At 40.4% G+C, this 27,206-nt stretch overlaps 1 protein-coding gene across 2 annotated transcripts in view; it reads left to right on the top strand.

Moving 5' to 3' along the window:
• Window positions 1–26,817, top strand: part of PTPRR (protein tyrosine phosphatase receptor type R) — a 144,633-nt gene extending 117,816 nt beyond the window's left edge. For both annotated transcript variants that reach the window (XM_080579605.1, XM_080579606.1), the window contains 6 exons: window positions 5,475–5,554; window positions 7,649–7,786; window positions 14,082–14,192; window positions 15,418–15,575; window positions 19,440–19,553; window positions 25,602–26,817. In XM_080579605.1, the coding sequence (XP_080435731.1) occupies window positions 5,475–5,554; window positions 7,649–7,786; window positions 14,082–14,192; window positions 15,418–15,575; window positions 19,440–19,553; window positions 25,602–25,695 (695 nt within the window). In that variant the 3' untranslated portion in view covers window positions 25,696–26,817. The remainder of the gene's footprint in view (window positions 1–5,474; window positions 5,555–7,648; window positions 7,787–14,081; window positions 14,193–15,417; window positions 15,576–19,439; window positions 19,554–25,601) is intronic.
• The last annotated feature ends 389 nt before the right edge of the window (window positions 26,818–27,206 follow it).

The following is a 27,206-nucleotide window of genomic DNA, read 5'->3' as shown; positions in this document are numbered from 1 at the left end:
ATAAATGAAAGCAATTGAATGCAAGTTATCAGTTACCAAGTAATCAGAAAATTAAGTGGCCCCGACAGTTTGGCCCGGTGTCAACAGGATGTGCACAGAGGGCGAAATCCTGACCCCTTTGACGAAAGCAGGAGTTTGCCATCGGCTGTGGCGGAGCCAGGATATCACCCAAGCCTCCCTCTGCCTGACAGGCGGCATTTTTGGAAGGAGATCCCCCTTCCTACAGCGCCTAGCATCAGGTTTGCCTTCAGGAACACCTTGCGCGTGCAAAGAGCCCTGCCTCGGTGACGCATGTGTTTTGAATTGGGTCGCAGCAGCTGGGCTGCGGTTGATGCTGATGAGTTTTGAGAGTCAGAATGCCTTTGTGTTTTCACTTCCAGCTAGCCGGGGCGTGCAGCTGACTCCGAGGCACATTTTCAGTCAAAACTTACTGCCAGTGTGCACCACAGCTACTCTCTGACAGGCGCTTTGTAACCCTCCTTGACAGAAATCAAAAGGTCTGTTGTGTGTTAGCACCAAGCTTTTTCAAAGGAGATATTTTGAGGATCGAGGCACACGCTCATAATAAATACTCGCACACCCACGCCCAGTCCGAAAGGGTTTGGAAACGATTTGCATGATTAAATAGAGCAGCCTTCCTGGTTTCCTGCTCAGATGATATCAACCTACTGCTTAGCGCACCCGTGTCAGCTTTTCCATTCCCAGCACTGGGCGCGTCTCTTGAATCGGGGCACCTGTGGTGACAAGTGACGTTGAGATTGATGGATTATCTCTAAAAATGCCCCCATCTACCCTTTCCACCCTCTACGCTGGGGAGGATGTTCTCTTTTTCTAAGAGATAACTCGAACACAGATAATTCTGTCACAGGGTGCATGGGGGCAGGTTATTGTTAGTAGATCCTACCCAGACAGACCCAGGCTGGTGGAGTAAAATGAATGCCTAGTGAAAATCAGTTCTATATGGAAAATTGTGATGTTCAGGAAATGTTACGTTTCTATGGAAGATGTTTCAGTTGCAGTATAGTATAGCCAATGCTCAAATACAAATGCTAGGGTGCGTCTGTAAGTTTTTAAGTGTTATTTGTTTCATAGTAATATACTAATACTCCTAGTGAAGGGACAAGGCAAGTGGTTAGGCTGCTCCTTGAGATCGTTGTTTCTCCATCCCTCCTCCTGACCAAGATGCCACCTACCGGTCCTGTTAAACCCCTCTCCGTATCTTCATTCAGCTGCATTCCCCCACCATCTGCTTACAGCATTTCTGGCTCCCTCTGAACGTGTTCCCAGTACTGCAGACAGACCTCAACAGTCTCACCATGGTTACATCCCTGGGGCAGAACACCAGCCAGCCCTGGTGCCCCCTCTTCATCCTCTTATTTCACACCTTCACCCGCTGCTTCCTGCAGCCCCTACCACAGCAGGACCTCAGCTTCAAAGACCTGTATCTTTCCCCCTTCCTATTTCACTTCTCTACCTCAAACCAGGTAAAATTGCTGTGGTGCTTCAGAGTGTGCGTGGGCTCTTGCTCACAAAGGAGCCATTGGCTTAACACTATTCGGTGGGTATCTGTGTGTGTGCAACACATCCAAGGTACCTGGACATAGTTCATTATTTCTTTCTAAGAAGTACCCTCAGGGCAAAAGCCTGCATGAAAACAGTCACTGCAGAACAGCAGATTCACAGTGACAGGAAGGTGCAAAGCACTTGGTGGGTCAGACCCACAAATCTACAAGCTGTTGTTAGTTCTAAAACTGGCTCTGGCACCCTGTTTAAAGACAAGGTGAAACTTAAATCTAAATTGTATGAACAAAGCACTTTCTTACACAAGCTTATAGACAGATACTGGAAACCATTCTCTTGTGAGGATTTTTGAGCTCCTTTGTATTATAGTCCTGACTATGAACTCTATCATGTTTGCTCCAGTCCTGCTCCCTAATGAAGGCAAAGGATCAACTGCAGGTTTTTAGAGACAAAAAAAAAAAAAACAAAAAAACATATTTGCGCAGTAGAAATCAAAAAAAAAATGTTTGATCTTAGGGGAATTCAGCATGGATTCATCAAAGAATTTTTGTATTTCCATGTGATTTGACAAAATGTGTCCTAGTTGTACTCACCAGTATCATGACTATTATCATATACTAATTATAATAGCCAGTATTATAATTGATTATTTAATTAATGTTAGGCTGCATAGTTAAAAATACAAATAGATGTTAGGCAAACCTTATTTCTAGAAGATAAGAGAGATTCCCTTTGCATCAATGAAACTTTATTTTCTAGTGCTGAAGTATGTTTTAAAGTGTAGTAACACTCACCATCATAAATCTGTTAGGTTTTCCATTGGGAAATCCTGGTCTATAATGAAAGTACTGGGAAGTGACTCAGATGAGATTTAAAAATGGCATGGTATTACAGGTATTTTGTACATGAGGCATTTTGAGGCTGTTGTATTATTTGCACGTCTAATAGCCCATTCCCTGCCCTACAGTGCTATTCTGTAGCTGGCATAGATTAAGGATACAGTCTGGTACGATTCTTCCATGTTCTGTGTTACGATGTTTGTCAAAGAATATGAGTACCCATACTTGATTTATAGACTGCAAGCAAAAACAGGCAAAATAGGAGTGGGTGAATTTCAAAATGTTTCAATATCCGAAAGCTGTATGACTCATTGGCTGCAAGTGTGGCAGCAGTCTGCCTCACAAAATGTTCGTTTTCCTTTCCTGGCCAAGAAAGAGAAATACTGTGAGGATAGCCCTTCTTACACCGTTTGAGTCCTACTGTCAGTAAGGTAACTGGGACTAGACTAAGAGTAACAAGTGACTTACCTTGGAAATACTACAAGAACAGACAAACTCATGCCCTAAAGAATTTAGTACATAGTAGCAGTCTAAGTGGAAGAAGAAAAAAACTAACAACCCACAGCAGAACAGCTTGTGAAATGAGACGAAGCTCTGAGTCTTCACGACAGAGTGGTGTCTCTACAGTGGATGAAACTCCAGTATCCATGGCACTGGGAAGGCTGTCTGGCAATGCCATCCTAGCTATGGCATGTGTTCCTTACACTGGCTACTCTCGTGGCTCCTCACAGGCTACAGACACCTTAAATCCCTCTTATTCCTCCAGCCTGGTAAATTCATACCAGTATTAATTTGTTAAAGATGGAGCTAGAGGAAGCCTCTTCCACTTTAATGGGCGAGCTATTCCAGACTTCCTAGATACATGGAAAAAACAGCAGTAATTTTGCCTCAGTCAAAATTGTAGGAGGCATTTTTTATTAGCAATTACAAGTGCTTAACAGCTCTGCTGCATTTCAAGATGTTTTACAAACATTGATGAATTCAGCCTTGCAGCCACCATCTGTGTCTTTCCACTGTAGCTTCAGACTCTCAGACTTTGCCATCCTTGAGGAGAAGATGATTACCTCTGAGGTATTTGTCATTCAGAACTCAGCTAATTACTTCCATTTGTGTGCAATGACTGCTTAGTGGCTCTAGATCTTGAGTGAGTGCTCAGGTGTTCCTCATTTCTGAGCTACGTGTACAGCAATTATCTATTTCAGAAGTGATTAGGACTGTTAATTTATAAAAGATCTCTATTCCAAAGTAGTGATTGTTTAGTTGATTGGAATTGGAAGAAAGTCTCATAAATTCTGAAACTGAGTTAGCCGCTCCTTAGTAACAGAGGAATTTATCCCAAGGTATGGTAAATAAGCTGGATGTTGAGTCTGCTTGGAAGAGGTTTTTTAAGGTAGGGGTCAAGCTACATCAGAATTGGAGGCATTGTGTGAGCTAGAGGAAGCGAGTGTTTTTTCAAGGCCACGTAGCCTGAGGCATTTGTGGAAATGGCTAATAATCACTCTGTGCTGAAAAGGAATGAGAGGTTTCCTGTCCTCATATTGTTAAGGGGGTGAAAAAATGCTCTAAGTGAAAAAGTTGGGAAAGCTAGTACAAAGAGACTTGTAACACAAGCTAAGCAGGCTTCGTGTTGTGCTATTAACACAGAGGGCAAGACTTCCATGCACAGACTTTGAATTAAAAGACATTAATTCATTTGTCCATTTTAAGAAACATACTTCATAACACGGGTACGAGTCATGTAATGGCTCCACTCCCTTCCCACAAAGTTCCTGTCACCTCTAGGGGGAAAAGGACATAAAGTATGTGTGGGATCGCCCATCTCTTCCTTTGATTTGCAAAGGTTTTATCTTTTCATAGGAACAGGATGAAAAGTCACAGAAGAAATTCAAAAGCAACTCTGAAAGTAACAGGTTTTGCTACAGCATACGTACATCGATAATATCTTTTGGTGTAAATTACAGGGCCACCTATTAAATAGTGTTTTCTTACTACTCTCCAGTTCAGCGTCCACATAAGAATCTTTGAACACTTTGCCTTGCTAGCACTCAGAAAGCAGCTATCCAGAGACTATTTCCAAACTAACAGGGGTCTGGACACTGTCAAAAAGCTGATGATTCTACTTAATTATTTAAGCAAACTGATAGAAGAATTTTTTTTTTCCAGTACAGAAATGTTGCCATATCATTTTATTAGAAGTAGAATATTATTTCAGAAAAGGTGCAAAGAAAGCCAGTGTGCCCCTACACAGCAACAACATAGGCATCTCATTTCCCTCCTCATTTTCTCTTTCCATTACAATATGTAATTGAGAATTTACTGGCTTTAATTCCAAAAGGCTAGTACACGGGCAATCACATCATCACAAACGAACAAACAAACAAAACCATCATTTGCAGGGGGAATTTTTTAACCCCCAGTTCTACAGTCAGCAGAGCTGTGCCCCATTCCATTCTAGGTCATCCAAGACAGTGAAGGGAAGAAGAGCATGAAGGAAAATGTTCCCATATTTTGGCATTTTTTCTCCAGTCCATTACACAGCAATGTTCACAAATTGTGTTAGATGAGAACAGGGGACTGAAGGGAAAGATATGGATCACTTAGTCCAGACTCGTACAGTGAACATTACATTGATATAGAAACACATAGCTGATTTCACCCCGGGCAGAGAGGACTTTTCTTAAATTAAATCCAGCTGTAGTCATTGAAACAGCCCAGCTTCATGCGGAGGTATCTAGGCTGAATCCAAAGGACTTGGTGTATTTATCTAACATCCTGCAAAGATATGACAAGCTTCAGAGACAGTCTAGACAGGTCAGCTGGATATTCAGCACAGGCAGATTAGACCTTACCTGAACATTGCCTGGACCTGATAGTATTGCTTCGATGTCCGCAGCTTATTGAGATACTTCTACACAGCCCAGAACTGTGCAGTGTAGGTATTCCTTAGTTTCACGTGATGAGTCTTTGCAGCGAAAAAAAAATCATGCATAATGCTTTAGTGCTTGACTACCCCAAATAACCATAGATTATTTTCTTCAACAAGTCTTTGATTCTCTATAGAAATCTTCTAATTATGGGTTTTCTTTTCAATTTCCGTCTTCCTTGTGCTCTTAGATCCTCTAAGCAGAGTGTATTTGAAACCAAAAAATCCATCTGACTCCTTGAGTACCTACATAAATGCTAACTACATTAGGGTAAGTAAATGTACACTCTTCCTGTGCTTTTGAGAATATTTGATTTTCCAACTGAATAGCTGTTTTTGCCAAGGTACCACTCATTTTATCCCTACCCATCTTCATTGATAAATCCTATAATCTTTTTGTCTACATTGCTGTGATAGAAGTAGCTTCATGATCTGATTGTGCCAAAGACCACATAGCCATCAATGTGCTAAAGTGGCTGCAGTAAGAAAAAGGTTATCGGATACATTTAAAACATTAAGAAACACGTTCATCGCTGTTTCCGTTTAATTCAGTGTTTACTGGTTTATATTGTCTTGCTGCCTTTTAGGAAGGAAAAAAGGGCTAACTTTTAACAGAGACAGAAATACTAGTATTTTGGTAAAGAAAGATCAGAGTCAATAGCAATATAAGCTCTACGGTTGCTCATGGCAGTCATGTTATGTACCAACATCTTCAGTACTGATGTTTTTTTTTCATACATAAATATGTCAGTTGATGGTCCTGAAATCACCAGTTAAGTAATTAAATAGATATTGTAACAGCTTTTGAAAAGGAGCATAAGCAGATGCATTAAATATACACATGTGCACCAGCATGCACATTCATTCACCTGTTTACTCCCTATATTGCATGGTTACATGCTGCAAGCACTTCAGCAGTATGAACCCTGTTGGATACTATTATTTCTAAGTGTCAGCTATGTAATAATCCTCAATGACACACACACAGCCTTCTTAAACTCCTGGCACAATGTATGCTGCATAGAATACTAAGAGACTACTTCAGTAATGTTTTAGGAGTATAGTCTTTTACCTGCAAAATTAAATGTTTTGGTTAGCTATGTGCCGGATCCTCAGCTGGAATAAATGTATTACTTCAACTGAAATTATGGCCCCTGAGCTCAACGATGATATTGCTTATTTAAATAACAGTACATGAATATATACGGACACATCCCCCACAGCTCTTAAGCCACCTCACGTTACATTCTGTACTTTCAGTGTTTTGAATGAAAGACATCATCATGTCACTGAGCAGAGCAGTTCTCTTTGGAGAGCAACAGCACGACTCTTCCATCAGCCAGGCCACGCTTTGAGTTCTCTGGGGTCTCCCTGTCCTCTGTGCCACCACCCCACATGCCAAAATACTGTGATTTCTCCTGCTGCTGCCACTGGTAGAGGTGTCAGCGATTAAATGAAATCATTAGGCTCACTGGGGTCCTGACACACTGGTCTCTGACAGAGTACATTCAGGCAAATTGGTCAGCAGAGGGGGGACTGTTTGTACCAGCTGAGGATCTATCCTGTTGGTCCATACAATGGATAACAGTGCAGAAGAGCACGGCTAGGGAGAAAGGCACCCAAAAGAAACTGCTGTGGTTAGGGGCCCCCACACCACCTCCAGCTGCTCTGCAGTCATTCCCTTCCCACATTGCTAGGCTCTCCTGATCTGCATTGCTGTTGGGCTCCCTGTCACTGCACAAACTCCCAAGATCTCCTTTTCACCTGAAAAATAAGAAGGCGGTCTCATGTTTTTCCCATTTCTTCCTGCCTTTCCCTCCCTTCTGATTCTTCACTGTTTACCCAACCTTTCTTTGCCTTGTGTGTCTCAGGACTCCCTGTACTGATGCTGTCCCTCATATAAGGTCTCTTAATGTTGCTTCTCCGTTAGCAAAGATTCAGAGTCCTTGCTTTCACAAGCATTCATGTATTTTAAATCTTCTTTTTCCTGTCATGAATCTTCATAGAAACCAGTTTTATTGTTCTCTATTTTTTTATCTGGCTTCTTGACCGTAAACTATATTGTAAACAGGGTAAGCTAGAAGAAGCCAAGTAAGCAGGGAAATTTGAGAGGGATTGATGTATGCCCAGGATCATTTCAGTTCATTGAATCAGTAATTCTCAGAGGAAAAACTGTTCTACTGAAAAATTTCTGATCTGCTCTACTGTTACTCATAATTGCTTTCAGTTCAAATAAATTTTTCTTGTTCTTTTTTTTTTTTTTCAGTTCCAGATTCCTCTTTCTGCTCTTTTAGAACATTCACCTGCAGTTTTGATCAACCATATGAATTTAAAGTAAATGCTTTTGTGTCTGTTTCTAAACCAGGGATATGGAGGTAAAGAGAAGGCTTTCATCGCAACGCAGGGACCCATGATTAATACTGTGAATGATTTCTGGCAGATGGTTTGGCAAGAAGACAGCCCTGTCATTGTTATGATCACAAAGCTGAAAGAAAAAAATGAGGTATGACAACTAGCCAGACCAAGAAATTATTGCAATGGCTGCATTCTGTAGAAAGAAACTTAGCAGATATGGAAGAAATACAGCAAATAATCAGCTCTTAAATACTCTGGTAATGTGAAAAGTAATGTTAGGGTACCCAAACACACCAGTTGCAGTTGTGTAGCCATCAAAAGAGACGTTAAAAAAAAAAAGACAAAAAGAAATTTATTTTTCTAGATCTGTGCTGTTGGTTTCGTTACTTATTAAGAAACACCTCATTTGTCTGGTGGTCACCTCTGTACTTCTTGCTTGTTACTTTCTGTTATGTAAAGAATAGATGTGCAAATGGGTAGTGTTATGATTAGAGGTTTCCTGACATGGTTAAAGTTTGTACTTTGCTGAAATAGCAGTTTTTGAATCCGTTCCAGGTGCAACAAATCATCTAGATCATCCCAGAGATGTAGCTGGGGCTCCCAAATGCCATTACTATGGAGAGACTTAGCCAGGATGGAAATACATAGCTCTTTACCTCAGTACCAAGTTCAGGTGACAATAGCACTTTAATTGCTAATGGCCATCTAGCTCCTGTTATGTATTCTGTGTAGTTGGATTGATTCCCAACTGCATCTTTAATAGCTTTATCTAGTATTTATATAAATTTTTGCCATGCTTTCCTTGATAGTGCCGGAGTCCATACTTCACTGTCAGACAATAAGAACAAAAAACACTCTCCTGTGCAGCAGGCCAATAGAAAGCTCTATTTTGGAAGTTTGAATGTTACAGAGGTGGTTTAAAGGGTTTTTGGACAAAAGAGAGACAGACTTAAAGGAGTTTGACTTCTTTCTTGTGTCCAAACTGATAGATGAGGGAGCTCTTCCCAACTCCAGGTAGGTGCCTCAACCACGTCTCAGCACCTTGTCAGGTAAGCACCAGGGCCATATTGCTCCTGCTCCACTCACCTCCCTGCACTTCAGACTCAGTTGAATGTGGTGGCAGAGAAACGGAGTTTATTCAGGTAAATTTCCCAGTCTCAGCGGTCAGGGGACCAAGATCCTGGGTGCATTTCCATGGTGCAAACTCACTGCCCCATTTAAAGGCAGACTCGGTCAACATACTCTTCCTTCCTGCTGCGCTTGACCAATGCTTTTCTCTTTGTCACCGTGACTTTGGCCTTCTAGCATGAAGTGGCTTTAAAATCCAGTGGATTTTAAGAAAAGTGTATGCAAAATACAGGTCAGTGCTGGAAAATATCCCAAGACATGTTTCCAAACCAGGTGCCATTTTGAACTAGACCGTTCAATCCAGTGTCCAGAAGCCTATGTTAAAAGGATTAATCCTGAAAATGTAGGAAAGCTACCGCAACCTAATTGTCCAAAAGGATAAATATTTCACTGAGGAAATACTGCCTGTTTAAACACTCACATCTGACACTGTGTAAGAAGAATGACTTGAAAGAAGTGCCCAGTGGTTTCCAACGTGTCAGGAAGCCCTGTGTTTACCTGAGTTACGCAGTCCCTCAGCTCTGGTGTTTATCCGCATTGTTGTGGCCTGGCAGTGGTAATTTCCTCCTAATAGAAAGGGTGGAGAATCTCAAGTAGTTCCCAGGCTATATAGAGAGGCTGTCTGCGCAAGCTGTCCTGCCCTGTCTAGAAACCTTAGGAACTCTCCCACCGTTAGCACGTTTGTCCTGGAGCCTTGCTTGCTATTGAAAAGAAAACAGCTTGGCTAACGGCTATGCTCAAGAATATTAATTTAACTTTAAAGTATTTGCGGTCTATGAAGAAGGCAACACGAAAAGTTAATTAGCATAATAGTGCTTGATATTTTTTCTTCTCTGTGGTCTGCTGTATTTCTGTCGTTTTCTGGGCGGAGCATTGGTAATATTCACACATACAAATGCCTTCATATTTGAAAGCATGCTCATGTACTTATCCACATATACCTCTGCACAAACAAATTCCCATACCTGATTCACAGGTATAGGTCCCTTTCCGCAGTTGGTGCAACATCACTCAACCTCCTTCTCACCTGTATTGTACTAGAATGTATGAAGTACTGTATGAGTAGGGAGCTCTCAAATGAGAGACACATGAAAAACAATAAGCTCAACAATAAATTAATTTAGCATAAGTAAAGTTATCTGGGACATCAGTTCCTTAGTTGAATATACAGATGTCATGAATTTGCAAAAGGAAAGGAAATTGTGTGAAATGATTATACACACAGGTTTCTATGGACTTAGTTCCTTTCATGAGATGAAAAACAGTTAAGACTCAATGTAGCAAGAATTTTTGTAAGATGGATGAAAATATAATGTGAAAGTAGAAAAGTAGAATGCTGAGTAAAATATTCATTTCAGCCATGTGAGAAAACATGGAGCATGAACTCGTTTAGATTCTTCTTGATTTTGATGTCTGATGAAAAAATGGAAATTGATTAGTAAGCAAGAATAATGCTAAGGAAATTATGTCTGCAGTGAGTATTTTAAACAGAGCCTGTAAAACTTTTACTGAAAACTGTACAGTGTCTGAACAGATTGGAAATCTACCCGTCCAAGGAGAGTGCACGGCAATGGAACTTCTACCTGTTAATCAAGAAACATATCTTGGGAAGCATAAATAAAAAGTACTATGTGCCATTCTGCAGAAAAAAGGGCTAGCACTAAGAGATGCATGAAACAACGCATGTTTATTCTACTCAGATAATGGAAATCTTGTTATCAGTAATTATCTAGGACAATCTTGTTAACTCACAATGAAAAGCTCATATCACTTTTTATGCAACATTTTTTCCCTCAGTCTATAGGCACTCTTATCTAACCATAGCAAAGTAGATTTTGGAAATCAGAAATACTACCTTTTGCAGAATTCATATAAGGCTCTTTGAAGATCACTCATTATTGCCACCATAGAGATATCTCAGGGTTATAAAACTTGAGAAGATTTGGTAGTAACTTTGAGGATTTTTGTATATAAATGCAAATCCTGCAAGCCCTCCTAAAATATAAATCTCATGCTTGAGTTAGAAGTGGCAGTCAATAGAGGGCAGGAGTAAAAAGGGATTCTGGAGCTGAAGCTTTGCTGTAATTATTCATTAAAGTTTTGTGTTTGGGTGGTTATTGGGTCAGTTAATGTGTAAAGTTATTGGCATAGCTATAAGAAAAAAATAAGCAGGAAAAGAACTGAAGCTGAACGCAAGCACCTTCACAAATATTTGGGAATTGTTAAACGAACTTTGTTCAGAGGGTTCAAATGTGGAGAAAGTAAAGCAAGTAAATAACCAGTCAGCTGAGAAATCCTTTCTCCATTCAGCAGAATTATCTGGGGAAACTAGACTGCAACAGAAGCACTTTCTGTCAAGTCACAAAACCCATGCTCCTCTCACGGGTGGTGGCAAATAGCAGATGCCAGCCCTGGTCTGAGGCAGGGCCAGATCCCATCCAGTTACGGAGATCCACCTCCGGAGCTACCACGTGAAGCCCAGCAACCAACAGGGGTGGGATGCAAGGAGATAGGACAGGGGACAGAGGGAACCTAAGCCTACAACCCTGTCACAGAGGGAAGGAAAAAGGACAAAATAAATTAAAGGTCACGTGAGATGCTGTTTGTTGTATGAACTTCCTGTTCTGGCCAGGGAATAATGTTTTTGTTTTTGGAAAAAAAAAAAAAAAAGGTCAGGCACCAGATCAGAAATACAAAATTATTAGTTGAGGGCACCATCAGGGAGCTACACCGTGCAAATGCATCCTGAGGAGGAATTTGAAAGATGGTTGGAAGATGAGATTTTCTACAAGAAGTAAGAATACTCCCAGACTTTTGGCTGGCATGCAATTTGGCTGGGATTTTTTTTTTCCTAGCTTAAGCATCTTTTAAAATATCGTGCTCATAGCTGTTACGTGTTTGCTGACTACATAGAGGATTCAACCCCAAGTTCGCAAAATCTGTGACCTACTTAGAAGGTGCTGTGGTAGATGAATGTGCCCAAAGGGAAACAAAGAGGCCTGAAAAAAACAGGACGAGCATGAAAAGTGGGGAGTATATGATAATAAGAACAAGTGAATTCTTCCTTTTCTGTAGTATATACAGTCACCTGATAAGCTTTTACTAATTACAGATGTGAGACTAGAGAGCAACCTTCTTAACCACTGTCTTTGGCTTTTGAGCAGGTCTAAAATATACTGACCTGAGACCGGTATAATTTCCTTTTAGGTTCACGTAATAGCTTGAGCCCATTTAATCTTTTTGTTGTTGTTGATACTCCTGGGATTTCTATATTATTTTCTGTACATCTGATATCTTTATGCCTCCCACCTTCACCTTTATCCCTTTATTACAATAAACTTTCAGAAATATGTTAATTTCCCCAAATATCTGACTTCTTAGAAGTGCCTGAAAACAGCTGATCCCAGCTCTATTTTCAAGGCAGTTAAAGCAGTAACAAATAGAACTTTAAAAGACTCATGGAGACTGGGTTAAAAATAATCCATTGTATCTTACTAAATGTAGATGGGCTGTTAAATGAAAGTTATTTTAATGGACAGCCCCGTTTCATTGTCCACCCAGCACAAGCTGCCAATTACAGTTCTGGGAAAGAGTCAAGAAAAACACTTGTATGGACTGCCTGAAGGTTTTGTAGTATGCACAGCATATTTTCATTTATCAAGAAGTCTCAGGGGTTGACTGCACTATTGTTGATTGTCAGGGTACAATTGTGTATTTAGATTTTTTCCCATATTAGCACTGAAAACTACACTCCCAGGGAGGGGCATGAATTGCAGATCTTGCAGATGATAACAGCTGTATGTGTCACATGGGTTGGCTGTGGAACTGGCGAACACTTTTTTTCATACAAATTTCTGAGTATTTTATTGCCATTCTTGGTGTCTTCGGGGAGACAGCGAATTTAAGGTGCTCGAGTAACTCTCCAAAAGACAGGATTTGAACGAAACCAGTCAGATTGGCCAGCATTATTTCAGAAAATGTGGCTTTCATACACCTTTCACTCTGAAGGTAATGAGCATCTATTTTTAGAAAAGTATTTATAGAGCAGGGATGTTTGCATTCAGTTCAATCAGCTAGTGGGTTGAGTAGCAGCTTAAAGATCACACCTGGAGGTAAAGCCTTGCATTTCACTGTGGCATTTAATTTGAGCACTACTGATGGTTTTTCTGCCTCATTTTTAGCAGGATTTTCTGGAAGCTATGTTTTACAGCAATTAATTATATTAAAGTGATTGTTTCGTTTTACTGTGTAATGTAGGCTACTGTCTAAATATATACCAGTTTCTTCAGCAAGTGTGTTTGAGGAAATGCAAACAAGTCATTTTGGGGGTTCCTACTGTGGGACTGTCTGTTCTATCAGTGCATTTTTTTACCTTTTGTGCTGCTTTCTTTAGATTATTTTTTTAATTCAATGAATGATTCAGATTGGTTAGCATTATTTCAGAAAATGTGGCTTACACACCTTATACTTTTGAGGTAATGAGCATCTATTTTAGAGAAGTATTTTTATAACAGGGATGTTTGCTTTCAGGTATAGAGATACTTTAATGGAAATGAACATGAAATTGCTGTTGATCTGAAAGTAAACAAACTTGCAGGGGGAAAAAAAAAACAGTTAATTCTATAAATACTGTTTCTTCATCTCCTTTTCAGTAGACTCTTGTCAGATACGTCACCGAAATAGTGTAACACTACTGAGTCATTAAGAATTCTGGATATAATTGTGTGTAACTGTAGCAAGATGGTTCATTGTATAATATTAATGTAATAGACAACTTAGGCCACGATTCTGCAAAACACTTTAACATGCACATTAAGTCCCATTGAATCCAGTAAGATCTAAGGGCACATTTGCATGGTTTGTTTTATTGTGGTTCAGGAGAGTAAACAGGACAAAAAGCCTTGTGAGGACAGGACAAATTCTAAACCTCTTGCTTAGAAGGAAGTCCCATTTAGAAAGAGTACACCTTATAAGTCTTCAGGATTTAACTCTGTGAAATAAGGAATGTTCTAGAAAAAAAAAAAATCATCTGGAAGTTTTGAATCTGTAAAATAGTTCCTTTAATTTAACTTCACTGAGCCATTAAAAATAAAAACAGCTGTTTAAAGATTTCAGTGGTAGAGGTTCATATTTGGAAATTCAGATCCTGAAAATCAGGCCCAAGCCTACAATATTTTATTAGGAACGCTTCTATCATCAATAACACCTTGGTTGAATTCATCTGTACTTACGAGACAAAAAAAAACTGTTAAAAATTAGATCTTAATGTGGCTTCAGAGTCCAGTTTCCTGATGAGACTGATGTTTGCTTTCTAGAAATGTGTGCTCTATTGGCCAGAAAAAAGAGGAATCTATGGGAAGGTTGAAGTCCTTGTTAACAGTGTGCAAGAATGTGAGAACTATACTGTCCGTCAACTTACAATAAAGGTAACAGCCTGCATCTGAGAAGCATTGTTCCTAATGTTTTATGTTTTCAATGTTAAATGAAGTTAAAATGTTTTTAAAGGGCATAAATTTTTACAAGAGGAGTAACTGAGCTGTGAAGCTCACAGCTGCAAGGTATAATTGAGACCAAAGCTGTGGAACACATCATATTGCTGCTTTGTATCATTCTGGCAATAAAAAAAAAAAAAAAAGAAAAAGGCTTCAAAAAGAATGCAAATTTCACTCATTTGAATTATGTTTGCTTTGAGGCCCTTTTAGCATTGCCAAGATGATGTAAAGGGATTTTATTTAATGAAAGAACTAGCACAGCATGATTCAGAAAAAGATAAGCTGTCCATGTGATGCATTGAGTGCATTTATAGTCTATTTGAGAATGGAGAAATATAAGGAGTGCATAAGGAAAACTTCATGCTTTCAAGGTTCTTGACTAAGCATTAACTGTCCGAAATAAGGCAGATGCTCGTCTTGTAAGCTACTCCCCACATTGGGCTTATATGCAATGGGACTGCAACATCTGCTCTTCCTGACAGAACTTTACAATAAATAATGAACTGGGAAGCTTTGGTTCATTTGGGATATTTGGGGAGATTTGGTTTGGAAGAGGCAGTGAGAAGTGGGTAGAAGCCATATTGTCCAGGTTAGAAGTGTTCAAATGACCATAGCCTATATTTACCCTCTTTGCTTGCTGAAATAAGTGGTAGCAGCTTCTGTTGGAGAGAACAGCTGCACAAACTGGGATATTTCGTTAATACAGAAGTGCAGTTCTTCGGCACCTTTAACTTAAATACTCTTTTAATTTTAGTGTCTGACCCTGATGATAATGTCCTTGAAAGGTAGCAGAAATATTTAATAATTTAGAGAGAATCAGGAGCCCAAATCCAGGTGGTCTCTTTTAACTCTACTGCTGACCTAACACAGGCCTCTGACAATTACCTCCTGACAATACGGACAGCAAGTCCATAGTTAGATGGACAGAGCAGGGCTTACATGGCTGGAAAAACAGGCAAGTTTTCAGGTGCGCAAACCCTTATTTAAAAGGTGTCCCTGAAAACATGTCTGTTCCCCTCAAATGTATCCCCTCAGTCCAATAAAACCAAATTGTTAAATCTCTCTTAAAATGTTTACTGGCTTTTTACCATAACACTGAGAAAAATAAAAAGAATTGTTCACCACAAGTGTGCATATAAAACCTTGATGTTATGTCCAGCAAGGAAGTCAATCCCAGAGTGTGAAGCACTACTGGTACACATCTTGGCCAGACCACAAAACCCCTGACAGCGCCCAGCCACTGCTGCAGCTGATGCTGGATGTAGAAGAGGACAGGCTGGAATCACCCGGCCGAGGGCCCGTCATCGTGCACTGCAGGTAATTTGCAACCCTTTTCTTAAACAACTGCCACAGAAAATCACATCAAACAGTCCTCCTAAACAAAGAGCATATTGGGGGAAGAGAAAAATTCCCTAGGACTTTTTCATGCTAATTGGCTTTTTCAGTTCCTATCTGAGGATTTGAGTTTTGCAGAGAATTTCCTTGTTTCTAGCAATCTTCTCTGAGACATTCTCCATTTCTGATAATGAGCTCTGTGTTTGAAAGACCAGCTGGAAAGATGTTTTTGCTTCTGTTTCTTGTTCATGATTTGCTTTCTTTTTTATCTTGTTGCATTATTACATACCTAAGTCAGATGCCCCCATGACTTGTAGACTAAAATGTTGTAAGCAGCAGACATCGGGTACAAATTTGCAGACCAGAACACATCAGTACTAAAATTTGTGAACATTTTCACAAAGGCAGTTGGTTTGATACTCAAGAGCAGAGTGTTATTAACACAAATTCTAATGAACACAATTTGCAATGAATGTCCTTGTAATCACTCTAAGTACGTCATACCCTTTTATTGTTTGTTGTTGATTCATTGCCCCCTGTTGCAATTTAAGTTGTAGGAAGTTGGACTGAATTTATGTATTGGTAAAAAAGGTAGGTGAAGCAAAACAGAAAAAAAAAATGAAATTAGTGTTTCTTTACTTGCTTTGTCTCATAACTGTGATACATCTCTTACAATTGGTATAGTACTATTTTTATTTTTTTCTTGAAGTACATCAAAACCAGAGCTTTTCATCTTGAGCCACTTCTTTTTTAACTCCATATTTTGGAGTTAGAGAAATGGAAGCCAGATTTGAATCACACATCATTTTGCAAAACTAGAATGTGATGAATAGGAATTTTCTAAATTTTATCCAGCTGTTTTTGTCAGGAATTGTAGTTATCCTAAACAATCCACAGATCTGTGGATGACCATTGAGGTTCCCGTTTTTCTAGTAAGGATCTTCAGTAATGAAGGTCTTCAGAGGAATAAGGTATCTTTCTGATGTGAGCGATATGACAACAAGGTTTATAATTATTCATGATCGAAGGCCTAGACCCAGGATTAAAATTAATAGATCTTCAGTGACAACTCACCTATCTATACACCACTACACAATGGTCTACAGAGTGGATAAACTCACTCATAATGCATTTTCTCATCACATAGTTTCTTCCCTTTTAATATGAGCTGCCAGTGAGGTCATCCAGGTCTTACAGAGCATGTACACACTTTTAAAATCAGACCTGAGATAAAAATGCACAATTCTCAGTTATTTCCAGAGAAGCATTACAGGGCACACTCAGGCATGATCCTTAATCTGAAATAGAAGGGCTTTAATAATCTCTTAAGATTTGGAATTATAACAAGTAAAAATATATATATATATCATTTTTTTATGTGCGTCTTCTTATCGTCTATCAGCATAGGCTGCTGTCTTACACACTTCAGTGAGGAGTCCATTCAGGATTTAGGATATAAGGAGGACTTTACTCATTTCAGCAAAGCAGTTCCTGTTCTGCAAACACATGGAAAAATAATAAGCATTTGTTTTGGTCCTTGAAATCAGCAGATCTGATTCTCCACATACCAAGGAAGTAGACTTCCAAAGGAAGAAAGTTTTAAGTCCTTAAGAGTCTTTATAGTGATATTCTCTGGAAAGGTATATAAGCTTCCTCTCTCGCATTGCTCGTTTAAAGCATGTGGCAAAGATGGAAAATATCTCCTTAATCTGTCCTTTACATGTTCATTTAATACCTCAGAATAAGTTTGGGTTTTATGGCAACTAGGTACTTTAGGACCAAATATGTTTTAATTGATAGATTTCAGACACAGAAGGATTTTTCTTCTTTAAATTGATTGAATAAAGGAGAATTAGACACACAGAATTATATTCCACAAATGTAAAACTAATTTAGCCCCACTTAGTGAAACAAAGCTGACCAAGAATCTGGCCCACAATGCAATATTCTACTTCCCAGAAGACACAGTAATTTTGGAGGACTTATATGAGTTTCTTAAATGAGAATAAGTGAAAAAAAAAGTCATGCTCAGAAATTTGACACTGTTATTGCTGGAAAATTTTACTTTTCCTTCCTCACTAGCATAAACATGTTCTATAAAAAGGATACTGCCTACATCTCTTAATCCCAGAAGCTCAGCAGTCTACACTCCCAATTAGCTGACCATTATGAATGAGCTACTACACCTTAAATCCTGAAGAAGAAGGGAAAAATAGAAATATATATTATAGTGTTACATGTTTGGGTGCCAGAAAACACTTCAAAGTAAGTAGATCTCCAGATTTCTGGATATACCAGAAAAGAAATGTAAGGCAAGTGAAGAACTGTGTTGTTTTTATCTTGCACTGTCTGAAATAACGCTGTGTAATAAGATAGGACCTGCATGCTTGAGCTGAGGAAGAAAATACATTAGAAAACCCTAGCTTTTGTCTAATACATATTAAGGACTTGTCCAAGAACACTTAATCCACACACACACAAAAAAGCGCGGGGAAAAAATAACCCTTCATCATAGCCAAGTTTGGTTACATCTGAATTGTTTAAACTTCTTAGTCCCATTTTCAGGGATTTCAGAATATTTGAGGAAGAGAATAGGGGTATGCATCTAATGATAGATACTTGCAGATCCCTGTGTAAACTTTTTCCTCCTTTTGGATACATCTATCCCATAGATATTGATGTCCTGTCTGACACTGCCAGGCTGTCAGCTCGCAATCTTCAGTTTACTTGACCTTTTCTTACACTGCCAATTTGATGTCTTATTATCCCCTCATGGTTGGCTTAGACATGCTCATATATTTAATACTGCTGAGTCCTCTTGGAAATACTCACTTTGGAAGGAGTGAGCTTGCTTTTGAATCCCAAAAGCACTCCTATCTTTCATTCTGTGGTGAGTAGGTCATGATTTGTTTCAGCTGTAGCAAGTGGACATACTCCTGGTAACGCTTTGCACTCATATCAAGCTCTCATCTGGGACATTCAACACATCCTTCCTGGCTTTAGTTTAAATAACTGTTGTAGTGCTTTTATGAAGCAGGTAGCACTCATACCCGTTGCAAAGATGAAGAAAGCAAAGTCTAATGGCTAAGTATTTCTTCTAAAGTCAAGCCAAATGGAGACCTGGACCCCTGACTCCATGTTTTAACTATTTTCCTCACATTTTCCTGGCATGTAACATGACAAGGAAGAGCTGTACTGAATTCCACATTACTTAAGCAAGAAACAGAGTCAGGCAGAGATTGTCAAAAGTGCTGGAAGCTCAGGGAGTAAAGATAATGCCAAAATGGCTGTTTCCAAGCAGGCATCAAGAAAAGCTGAAGTTACGGTATCAAATCTTTCTCCTTCCTACAGAATCACAGGAGAGGGCATTAACTTCATCAGCATGGTTCTTGGTCCTTTCACCTTCATGGTTAGAGGTACAGTTAACAAAACTCCTCTATACTTCAAGGGCTTCAAACATAGAGCCCCATTGACTTTTGCCTTAGGTGGGCTTTTCCTCCAGCTCAGCACATATCTCCATCATTTGTTTGCATTGTGCTATAGAATATCTGGACTTTGTGGTGCTAACGGAGATTGTTTTATTAACCACACGCTTTTGTGCAAACTGGAATCATGTAAGCCTCACAAATTGCCCACAACAACTAGACTGATGGAACTGCACCCTTTCATTTCTACCTACAAAAGTGAGCTGAGAAGATGCCCTTACGAGTCACACACCTAGGAACTGTTGGTTCTAACAATTTCCTGCTTCTTATTTTTAGTGTTTTCATATCTATGTAGTGTTTTCCAGTTAACTCCTTTGATCTGTGAGTTCCATTCACCTATTAAATTTTGCCTTCTTTTCAGTGCTGGTATAGGAAGAACTGGTTGTTTTATTGCCACAGCCATTGGTTGTCAGCAACTGAAGGAAGAAGGAGTTGTAGATGCATTGAGCATTGTCTGCCAGCTACGAGTGGACAGGTGAGTTCCAGAAGAACTGTAAATCAATCAGATAACATGAATTTCTTTAAAGTGACACCTGAAGTTTTCTACATCTTTGCAGAAAGTGTCTTGTAGCTGATACAATATCTGAAACCTGTTACAAAATTATAAGAAATATGCAGGAGTCAAGGTCTTCAGAAAAGTCTGATAGGCACCAAAATTAATTATTCAGGTTGCTAAACATCTAACATGCATATGGGATGACTTAATAATTGCAAATAACTATGCTAGATTTTCTTGTGGCTCCAGCTGACCTGCTTCTCCTTCTGCTGATTGCAAAGGAAATTTTCCTACGTGCACCATCATCAGCTGAACTAGTCCAACACAGAAAGCGTTTGTGTAGGCTACTCTACCCTTTCTAGGCAAAGAGTTATTTTTGTTTATACTTAAGGTCTTTCAGAACCCCAATTCCAACTGCTGTTAACAGTACAAGGAGGTTACATCACTAACACCTAGAGCAGGGACCTGCCTTCTGTATGTAGGCCATGAGCAGGGACACAGATAGTGTTGACGTTAGTACTCCAATCATCTCTAGCAAGAGAAACACAGAATTTTCCGTTCCTATCCTGGCAGAAGAGTGGGGAATTTTGTATTTATTTATTTAATTTTTAAGATAAGTATTGTTATACTTTATGATGATGCATGTGTCTCAAAAGTGGTTTCAGAGCTGAAATAAGTGTGCAGTGATTGGAGTCTCCCATGTGAATTGACTACCCTACGTTGCAGTTGTTGACTGAAAGTGAGCCTGTAGCTGCTCTAACATCAAATTGTGGGTTACATCAGCACAGGGCACTCTCTAAAGGACAAAGAAAGGTTCTTATGTCATCCAGATACCAGAGAATGGGGGAAGGAAACTTAACCCATCTGCCCGGCATAGTCCATGTCCTAACATGGAGAGGAGCCAGACTGAGACTGGTTTACTCTTCAGTAATGACTCTGAAAACCACTTCACAGCTGAATGCTGCTTTACATGGAGTGGCTGCCATTGGTTTTGCTGACTGGCATGACAGCATTAGCTGAGCATTCAAAATTACTTTCATATTTAGATCCTGATTAAGGAATATTGTTTTCTGGGTGAAACTGGATGACATTCTACTGAATTAAATTCTCCTGAGATGGCAGTCCTGTGGTTGCTGGGCATTTGGTGCTCCTCTTTTCCCCTCCTGGAGCTTTCTGCTGCCTGCAGCATCCCACTAGGTCAGAAGAGACACGGGGCAATCAGGAGGCAAGGACTGTCTTTGAGCCTGGATTGACAGGGACATCCAGGCTCACTCAGTGTGTAGTCCACAGCAGAGAGTACCAAGTCTGATGCTGCTGCTACTTCCTTAGCTGCACTGGAGGTCCTTTTGAATCGGGTTGGCAGACTAACCCAGCTTAAGAAAACAGCAAGGCATTTGCTGCAGAGTTTTCTTAAGTCAGATCAATTCCCTGATTGAATTCACAGCTTGGGAGCAGGGCTTGGAAGCAGGAACGCTGTAAGCCAACATTGTTGCAGAATGCTTTGTTTTGTAAAACCGTGGCTGAAGAAAGATTTGTGTTGGAAAGGAGGATGTGGGTATTGTGTACAGTGCAAGCTGCTGGTTTGGTTGGACTTTTACTTCTTATTCTGCTTACAGAAACAGGATTTTGTATAAAGTAAACAAACAGGGTTGCACCAAGAACAGAGGAGTCTTGCAGTAGGTACCAGGTTATATAATATCCTTCCAAGAATACTAACTGTTTCTGACATACTTTTCCTCTTTACATGGAAACGACCCATAAGGGGTGCAAATACTGAAAAAAAACTCAGGTCAAAGGGACAATACAGGATTTTTGTGTTCTGAAGCATTCTGAAAGGTACCGGAGCCACAAACTGCTAAAGGACCAGAATCCATATAGCTGACTGTGTTTATGCATCACCTCCTCTGCCCTTCCCCTCCCACACACCTTCATCAGAGTGGAGAATGTAATGTGATCCTTACAGGGCAGCATGAGCCACTTGGAGTGCAAAATTCTCCAAGGGGAGTTCCTGACCTGAAAATCACAGCAGCAGAAAAAGATGGAAGAGCTGAGGGAAAAAATGCTTACTCTGTTTTAAATTATCAACTCCACGTTTCCAGTGCTCCATCCTGATTATCTATTCTTCTTGTTTTAAAAAGGCCTGTATTTTTCTTCCCCATTTTAGTATTTCTGTTATAAGTCAACTTTTTTCTCATTGCTCTTATGCTTAATTGTAGAGAAGTGAGGGCAAACTCTGTTCTCAGCTACATCAGTTTTTATTTCAAATATTTTATTATTATTTCAGCCACAGGAAAAATGTTCCAGATTTTCAGCATTATTACTGACAACACAGTTTGGTTAAGTATATCTGGCTAATGAACTTTCTTATATGTATTATGATCCTGGATTACCTTGGAAAAAGAATGGAAATCTGACCTAAGTATAAACATTGAGCACGCTGATGTCAGTGACACAAAGCTTGTTATAAAATCTAAGTCTTGTGGTTTGTGCATTTTGATATTTTTTCAAGTTTCAGATTATTTAAATAGACTCCAGAGATCTTGGTGAAGGCTCCTCAGCTCTACATATTCTCAGGTATTGCCTGAGACAAAAAGTATGTTTGTGTTTTAATTTTTGAAGACATTTTTCTGGGCAAAACTCAGTACACCAGATACTCTTTTTTCTTTCCTTTTTCCCGTTGGCCATATTGCAGGATGGCTCTTGCTCACCTGGCAGTTAGTTTCTAGTAAGGATTGCTAAAGCAGAGCTTAGCAGCCATTGCCAGCCCAGCCAGACTGCAGGTTCATAAAGTAGCTGAGTATCACTGTAACATGCACAGAGCTCCACGAGATCAACTTCTCCTGGTGAGCCAGTCCAGACATGGGGATATCGGCTGGTGGTGTGTGAGATAAGGTCACTACAAGTGGTTTGAAGCTGGCATCCCGCTAGACATGGCTGCAAGAGCTGGCTGTGGCCATAGCTGTGTTGCATTTCAGTTGCTAGCGTGGCCAACAAGAGCAATGAGGTACAACCAGGAGCAGAGCAGGAACAGAAATGAGGCTTTGATCCTCATGAAGCTGGCCAGCAGCAGGCTGAAATTTATTCTTTGTACATCAGATTGCCCTCACAAAAAGAGAAAACTGAGTGTTCAGAGTGCACTCTGTGAGAACCAAACAAGCATACAGATAAATTGCAGATAGTGGCAAAGAGCTGTGCTGAAAAATATATTAATTAACTGCCTATGAAGCCCCTCTAGAAACAGAGAGATATAGAGATATATAAATAGAGCTCCAGCAGGGAATGGTGTGGGAGAGAGCTGCTCCCAATTACAGTATGTTTAGGTGCTGTGTTCATCTTAGCTGCTAAATGTTAATTATGAGTTTGCTAAGAGTTGAAAGGATCTGGCAGCAGTCATCTGTGCTAAACTAACATGAGGAAATGGACCATCCACTCAAAATCTTGACCCACGTTGAAGAAATAGCTGTGCTCTGTGTGGCTTCATAGAAAGACAGACCCTCAGCTCAACTTTATTTTTTTTCCACTTCATTTTTTATGTTTTACAACAGAAACAGGAAACGTTTGATGTGAGGCATCTTCAAGGTTTACTGTGATATCGAGAAACTTTGCACATTCTTAACCTTAAAGGCACATTCTTGGAATGACGTCCAATAACTTTGCTTTTGGCTCCCCAGACAGGATGAAAAGAGTTTCCAGTGTGCGTCAATTCATTGTTTAAGTGTTTTGACTAATCGCTTCAGGTTAGAAAAAAAAAAAATTCCAAACGCCGCATCACATTCATTGTGGAGCGGACTGCATCCAGCTGCACTAGCAGCAAGCCAGAGGGCAGGGAACAAGCCCCTGCACCATGGCTGCTCAGGCAGACCTGGTTATGGTCCCCAAACCCACTGGGCACCAGGGTATGTTTCTTCTGAGCACCACCCCAAAGAAGCAGCGAGCCCAGCGGCTCGCGGAGGAGCCGAGCAGTGGTGGCTGGCAGAGCACGAAGGCTGCAGGCCCGGAGGTGCCGCAGCTGCGGGTCCATCCCTCCTGGGCACTGGGGACACGGGAGAGGAAACCTCCCTCCCTGAGCAGATTTCCTCCTGAACACTCTTCCTAAAACCGATGTTTTAGGATCGCAGATAATTCCTTGATGTTAGGTGTGGGCTCTACACAAGAACAAAGGGGAGAATCCCACGTGTGATAGCGCTGACAAGTTGTCCGAACCTCCAAGACTTGAGTGCCCCCTCAGCTGACAGGGATCCGCACTGCTCTGCCCACACAGGGTTTAGGAGCACCACACCACCTCGTTTTTTCTTGGAGCAAATGCAGTAGAGCTGGGCTCAGCCCCAGACAGGCTTTTACATGTTTTCTCAGGGATTTTGTGTTACTTCAGCTCAACAGAGGTGGGTGCGAGGGTCACCTCCACAAACAGCCTAGTGCAGCCAGGCTAGTTTTAACCTTCCCTTCCTGCCACGTGCTCCTCCCTGGATGCCTTCTCCTCCTCCACCCCTCCTCACAGCGGATTGAAGCTGGGGAACGCGCTCCCCAAGAGTGTGTCCTGGGGGACACGGAGCGAGAGCGGCTGGGAAGGGGCTGCGTGGGCCGGGCAGGACGCAGCAGGGAGGAGGAAGGAAGGAGGCCAGGCAGCACGGAGGACCAAAACAAAGCCCTGCCCGCACCTTTGGACTCTCACTGGATCTCCAAGCAAGAGACGGGTGCAGAGGAGAGCGGCTGCAGGCAGCCAGGGGTTATGAATTTGTGGATGTCTTTGTTGGCAAAGCGAAGAGGCAGTACTGAGGAAAGTGGAAGGACCTTATGGTTGTAGGTGGACTTTTCTAATACTAAAGGACAACATTTGTTGAGGCAGTGTTGCCATTTTTCACACACCTCTATACTGGTAGACCATTTTGTTGCTGCTACCCCTGAAAGCGATCGCATGGGAGTCTGTCAGACCTTCTGCTGTAAGATGCCTGGCTTTTACATTGCTCTGGATCCAAATCCCCCTCTGAATTTCATTGCTGTAGTGAAGGTTTAGCTTATGCCAGACACAATACACATCACAGAATCACAGAATCACAGAATCATCTTAATGTCATCCTTCCATCTAAGTCCATTCATCCCCCCAAAGGTAAGTAGTTGCTCCAGGGTAAGCTGAAGATGAGCTTGTTGCTTTGAGTACACTGGCAGGTGAGAGAAAGTGGAATTAAGTAAACCTGAGCCTTCACTCAATGAGAAGTGAGATCTGAAAGACATTAGTACTGTCGGAATGAAGCTCTGTTCAATTTCCGAGCTGAATGGTAACACTCATACTAAATATCACACCTACCTCCTGTAGGACATCATCCCCTTCCTACCTCACTGCAACTGGCACTGGACATGTGGGACTTGATCCTCACAGTTCAACCTGAAAAAGGAATTGTAATCAGTTGGATGTATTAAATGTAGGCGTCAAATCCAGTGTGGCTGTTACTAGTCCTTTTTATGGTCAAGTTAAACTCTGCTGTATTGTTGGTGCTAAAATGAGTCATTGCTGTAAAATTTCTTAGGTGGCTGCTGTTCAGACAGGATGCATTGTAGGCGTTAGAAAGAGGACAGGAAGAGCTGTTCTCTGTACAGGCAATCTGAGGGTCAACGAAGGTTACATTTTTAGTAAAGGACAAAAGAGAAAGGCCAGATTCTGAATATTCCCTTGCTCCATCAATGGTAATGATGATTCCTTGTACCTGGTCCTCCTTGCCCAAGCATCTGAATGAATTTCTCTATGAATGTATTGAATTTGAAATGTAGGTTTTAACAATGTAAACTGTGCCCGTTGTTTCTTCTCTGTAGTTCTTACTCAGATGGTATCAGGACCGGTAGTTCATGCTGTACATGTAAATCATGAAGAATGTACTTCTGCTTAGGCAAATCTCCCACTTACTCAAGCAAACTCTAAGTCAAACATTGAGGAAAGTCCTTGCATTATCTGGTGGTGATAGGGCTGGCATGGACAGGAGATTGTTGCATTCGTAAGAAATAAGATTTCATTTTGCTGTGTTTCCTTTTCAGGGGTGGAATGGTTCAGACCAGTGAACAGTATGAATTTGTGCACCATGCACTGAGTCTGTATGAAAGCAGACTTTCTGCAGAAGCTGTCCAGTGAAGACAAGGAGGGTAAAACCGAATGTCAGTCTCTTGAGGTAATTTATTTCATTACCTACCAGCAGCTTCTTCAAGGAGTTTACTGCAGTGGGAAGAACGGCTTTGAAGCCAACTTCTGAAAGGATTGTGGACAGTTTGGCAAGAGTATAAAGATTGCTGGACCCTTACTGTATATGAATGTATCGTGAGCTTCCCAAAAATGATTTATAAAGAAGGTACCGTGCTGAAACTACACATGGATTTCACATATATATCTAAAGGTGGGTTAATTCTGTAATACTGGTATCTGCCATATGGAATGTATGTATGTGCTACTGCTGGAGTCAGCTGGACATTGGAACTTCTACAGAAGAAATGTTTATCAAGTGTATAAATGCTTTAGCGTTTGCAAACTGTCTTGTGAATGGACTGTCAACTGTACTGTAAAGTGCTATTACTGATTATGTGGTGAGCTTGTTTCTTGGCCACATAATATTCTTGCTGCTAAAATTGCAAGTGTTCAATTATGGATTTAAAAAAATGAAAAAGAAGATGAGATAAAATTAAAAGTCTTGGTTTTGAAAATATTCAAAAGTAGTCAATATTTTATATGGAAATATATGTTCTTCATACTATTAACTATTAAATGTGTATTTACAGTAGGTCTTACAGAGCAGTTGCAGAGCACAATGTCTGTTATTCAATGTGTATGTATTTACCCTATACTGTTAATTGTCTTAGAACATGCTTCTGCTACAGACCCAAATCCAGTGTATTTGTAAATTGTGTAAGCCACTTTACTTTTAAAAGAAACTTTGTAGCATATATTAAATGGTAAGGATTTTAAATATTTGTCTGTCTTTTATTAATATGGGATTTTTTGCTTATCTTATCTGCTCTATCTCTTTCAATATGAGATAGATGCCTTTAGTGATATGGACTGTTCCATGACAGGTTATACAAAAAAGAAAATGCTGCTATGACTGTTTCCTTACTGCTCAGTAAGAATTTGCTTTTAAGAGAAATTCAAAGTTGGCATTATGACTTATAGCACTGGGAGGTCTGTTCACAGGGTATAATGAGTTTTTAATGCAGTGATGTTGACTTTGCTTCATACTGCTAATAAATTACACTTGATATAAAATATTTACTGAAGTCTCTATTTTTGCTTAGAGCAATGCGGCACACACTCTTGTACCCCCAAAACAGACACAGACCAGTACAATTTGGTTAGATCCCCCAAGACTTCAGACCACAGGAGAGTAAATCCAGATGACACAGGCAAGCTCCTACTGACACTGAGCAAAGCGGATCACCTGCTGAAGGCAAAATCAGCATCACTGGATCCTCCGGGGGAGTTTGTGTAAGACCTGGTACAAACCTCAGAGCTCTGCCTCCTCCCCTTCCCCTTCTCCTAGCCCTGTCTTCTTGGCTTTTAGGACTTGTGGAGCTACAAATATCAATATCAGGAGTTTGCTTGATTACATAGCAAAAAGAAATGTGTATGTGTTCCCTGGATAATACAGTATATAC

The sequence above is a fragment of the Anser brachyrhynchus genome (genome assembly GCF_964034855.1).
Source record: "Anser brachyrhynchus genome assembly, chromosome: 1".
NCBI lineage: Eukaryota > Metazoa > Chordata > Aves > Anseriformes > Anatidae > Anser > Anser brachyrhynchus.
Note: the sequence above shows the minus strand (reverse complement) of the source record. Positions and strands in the feature narration are given on the sequence as shown.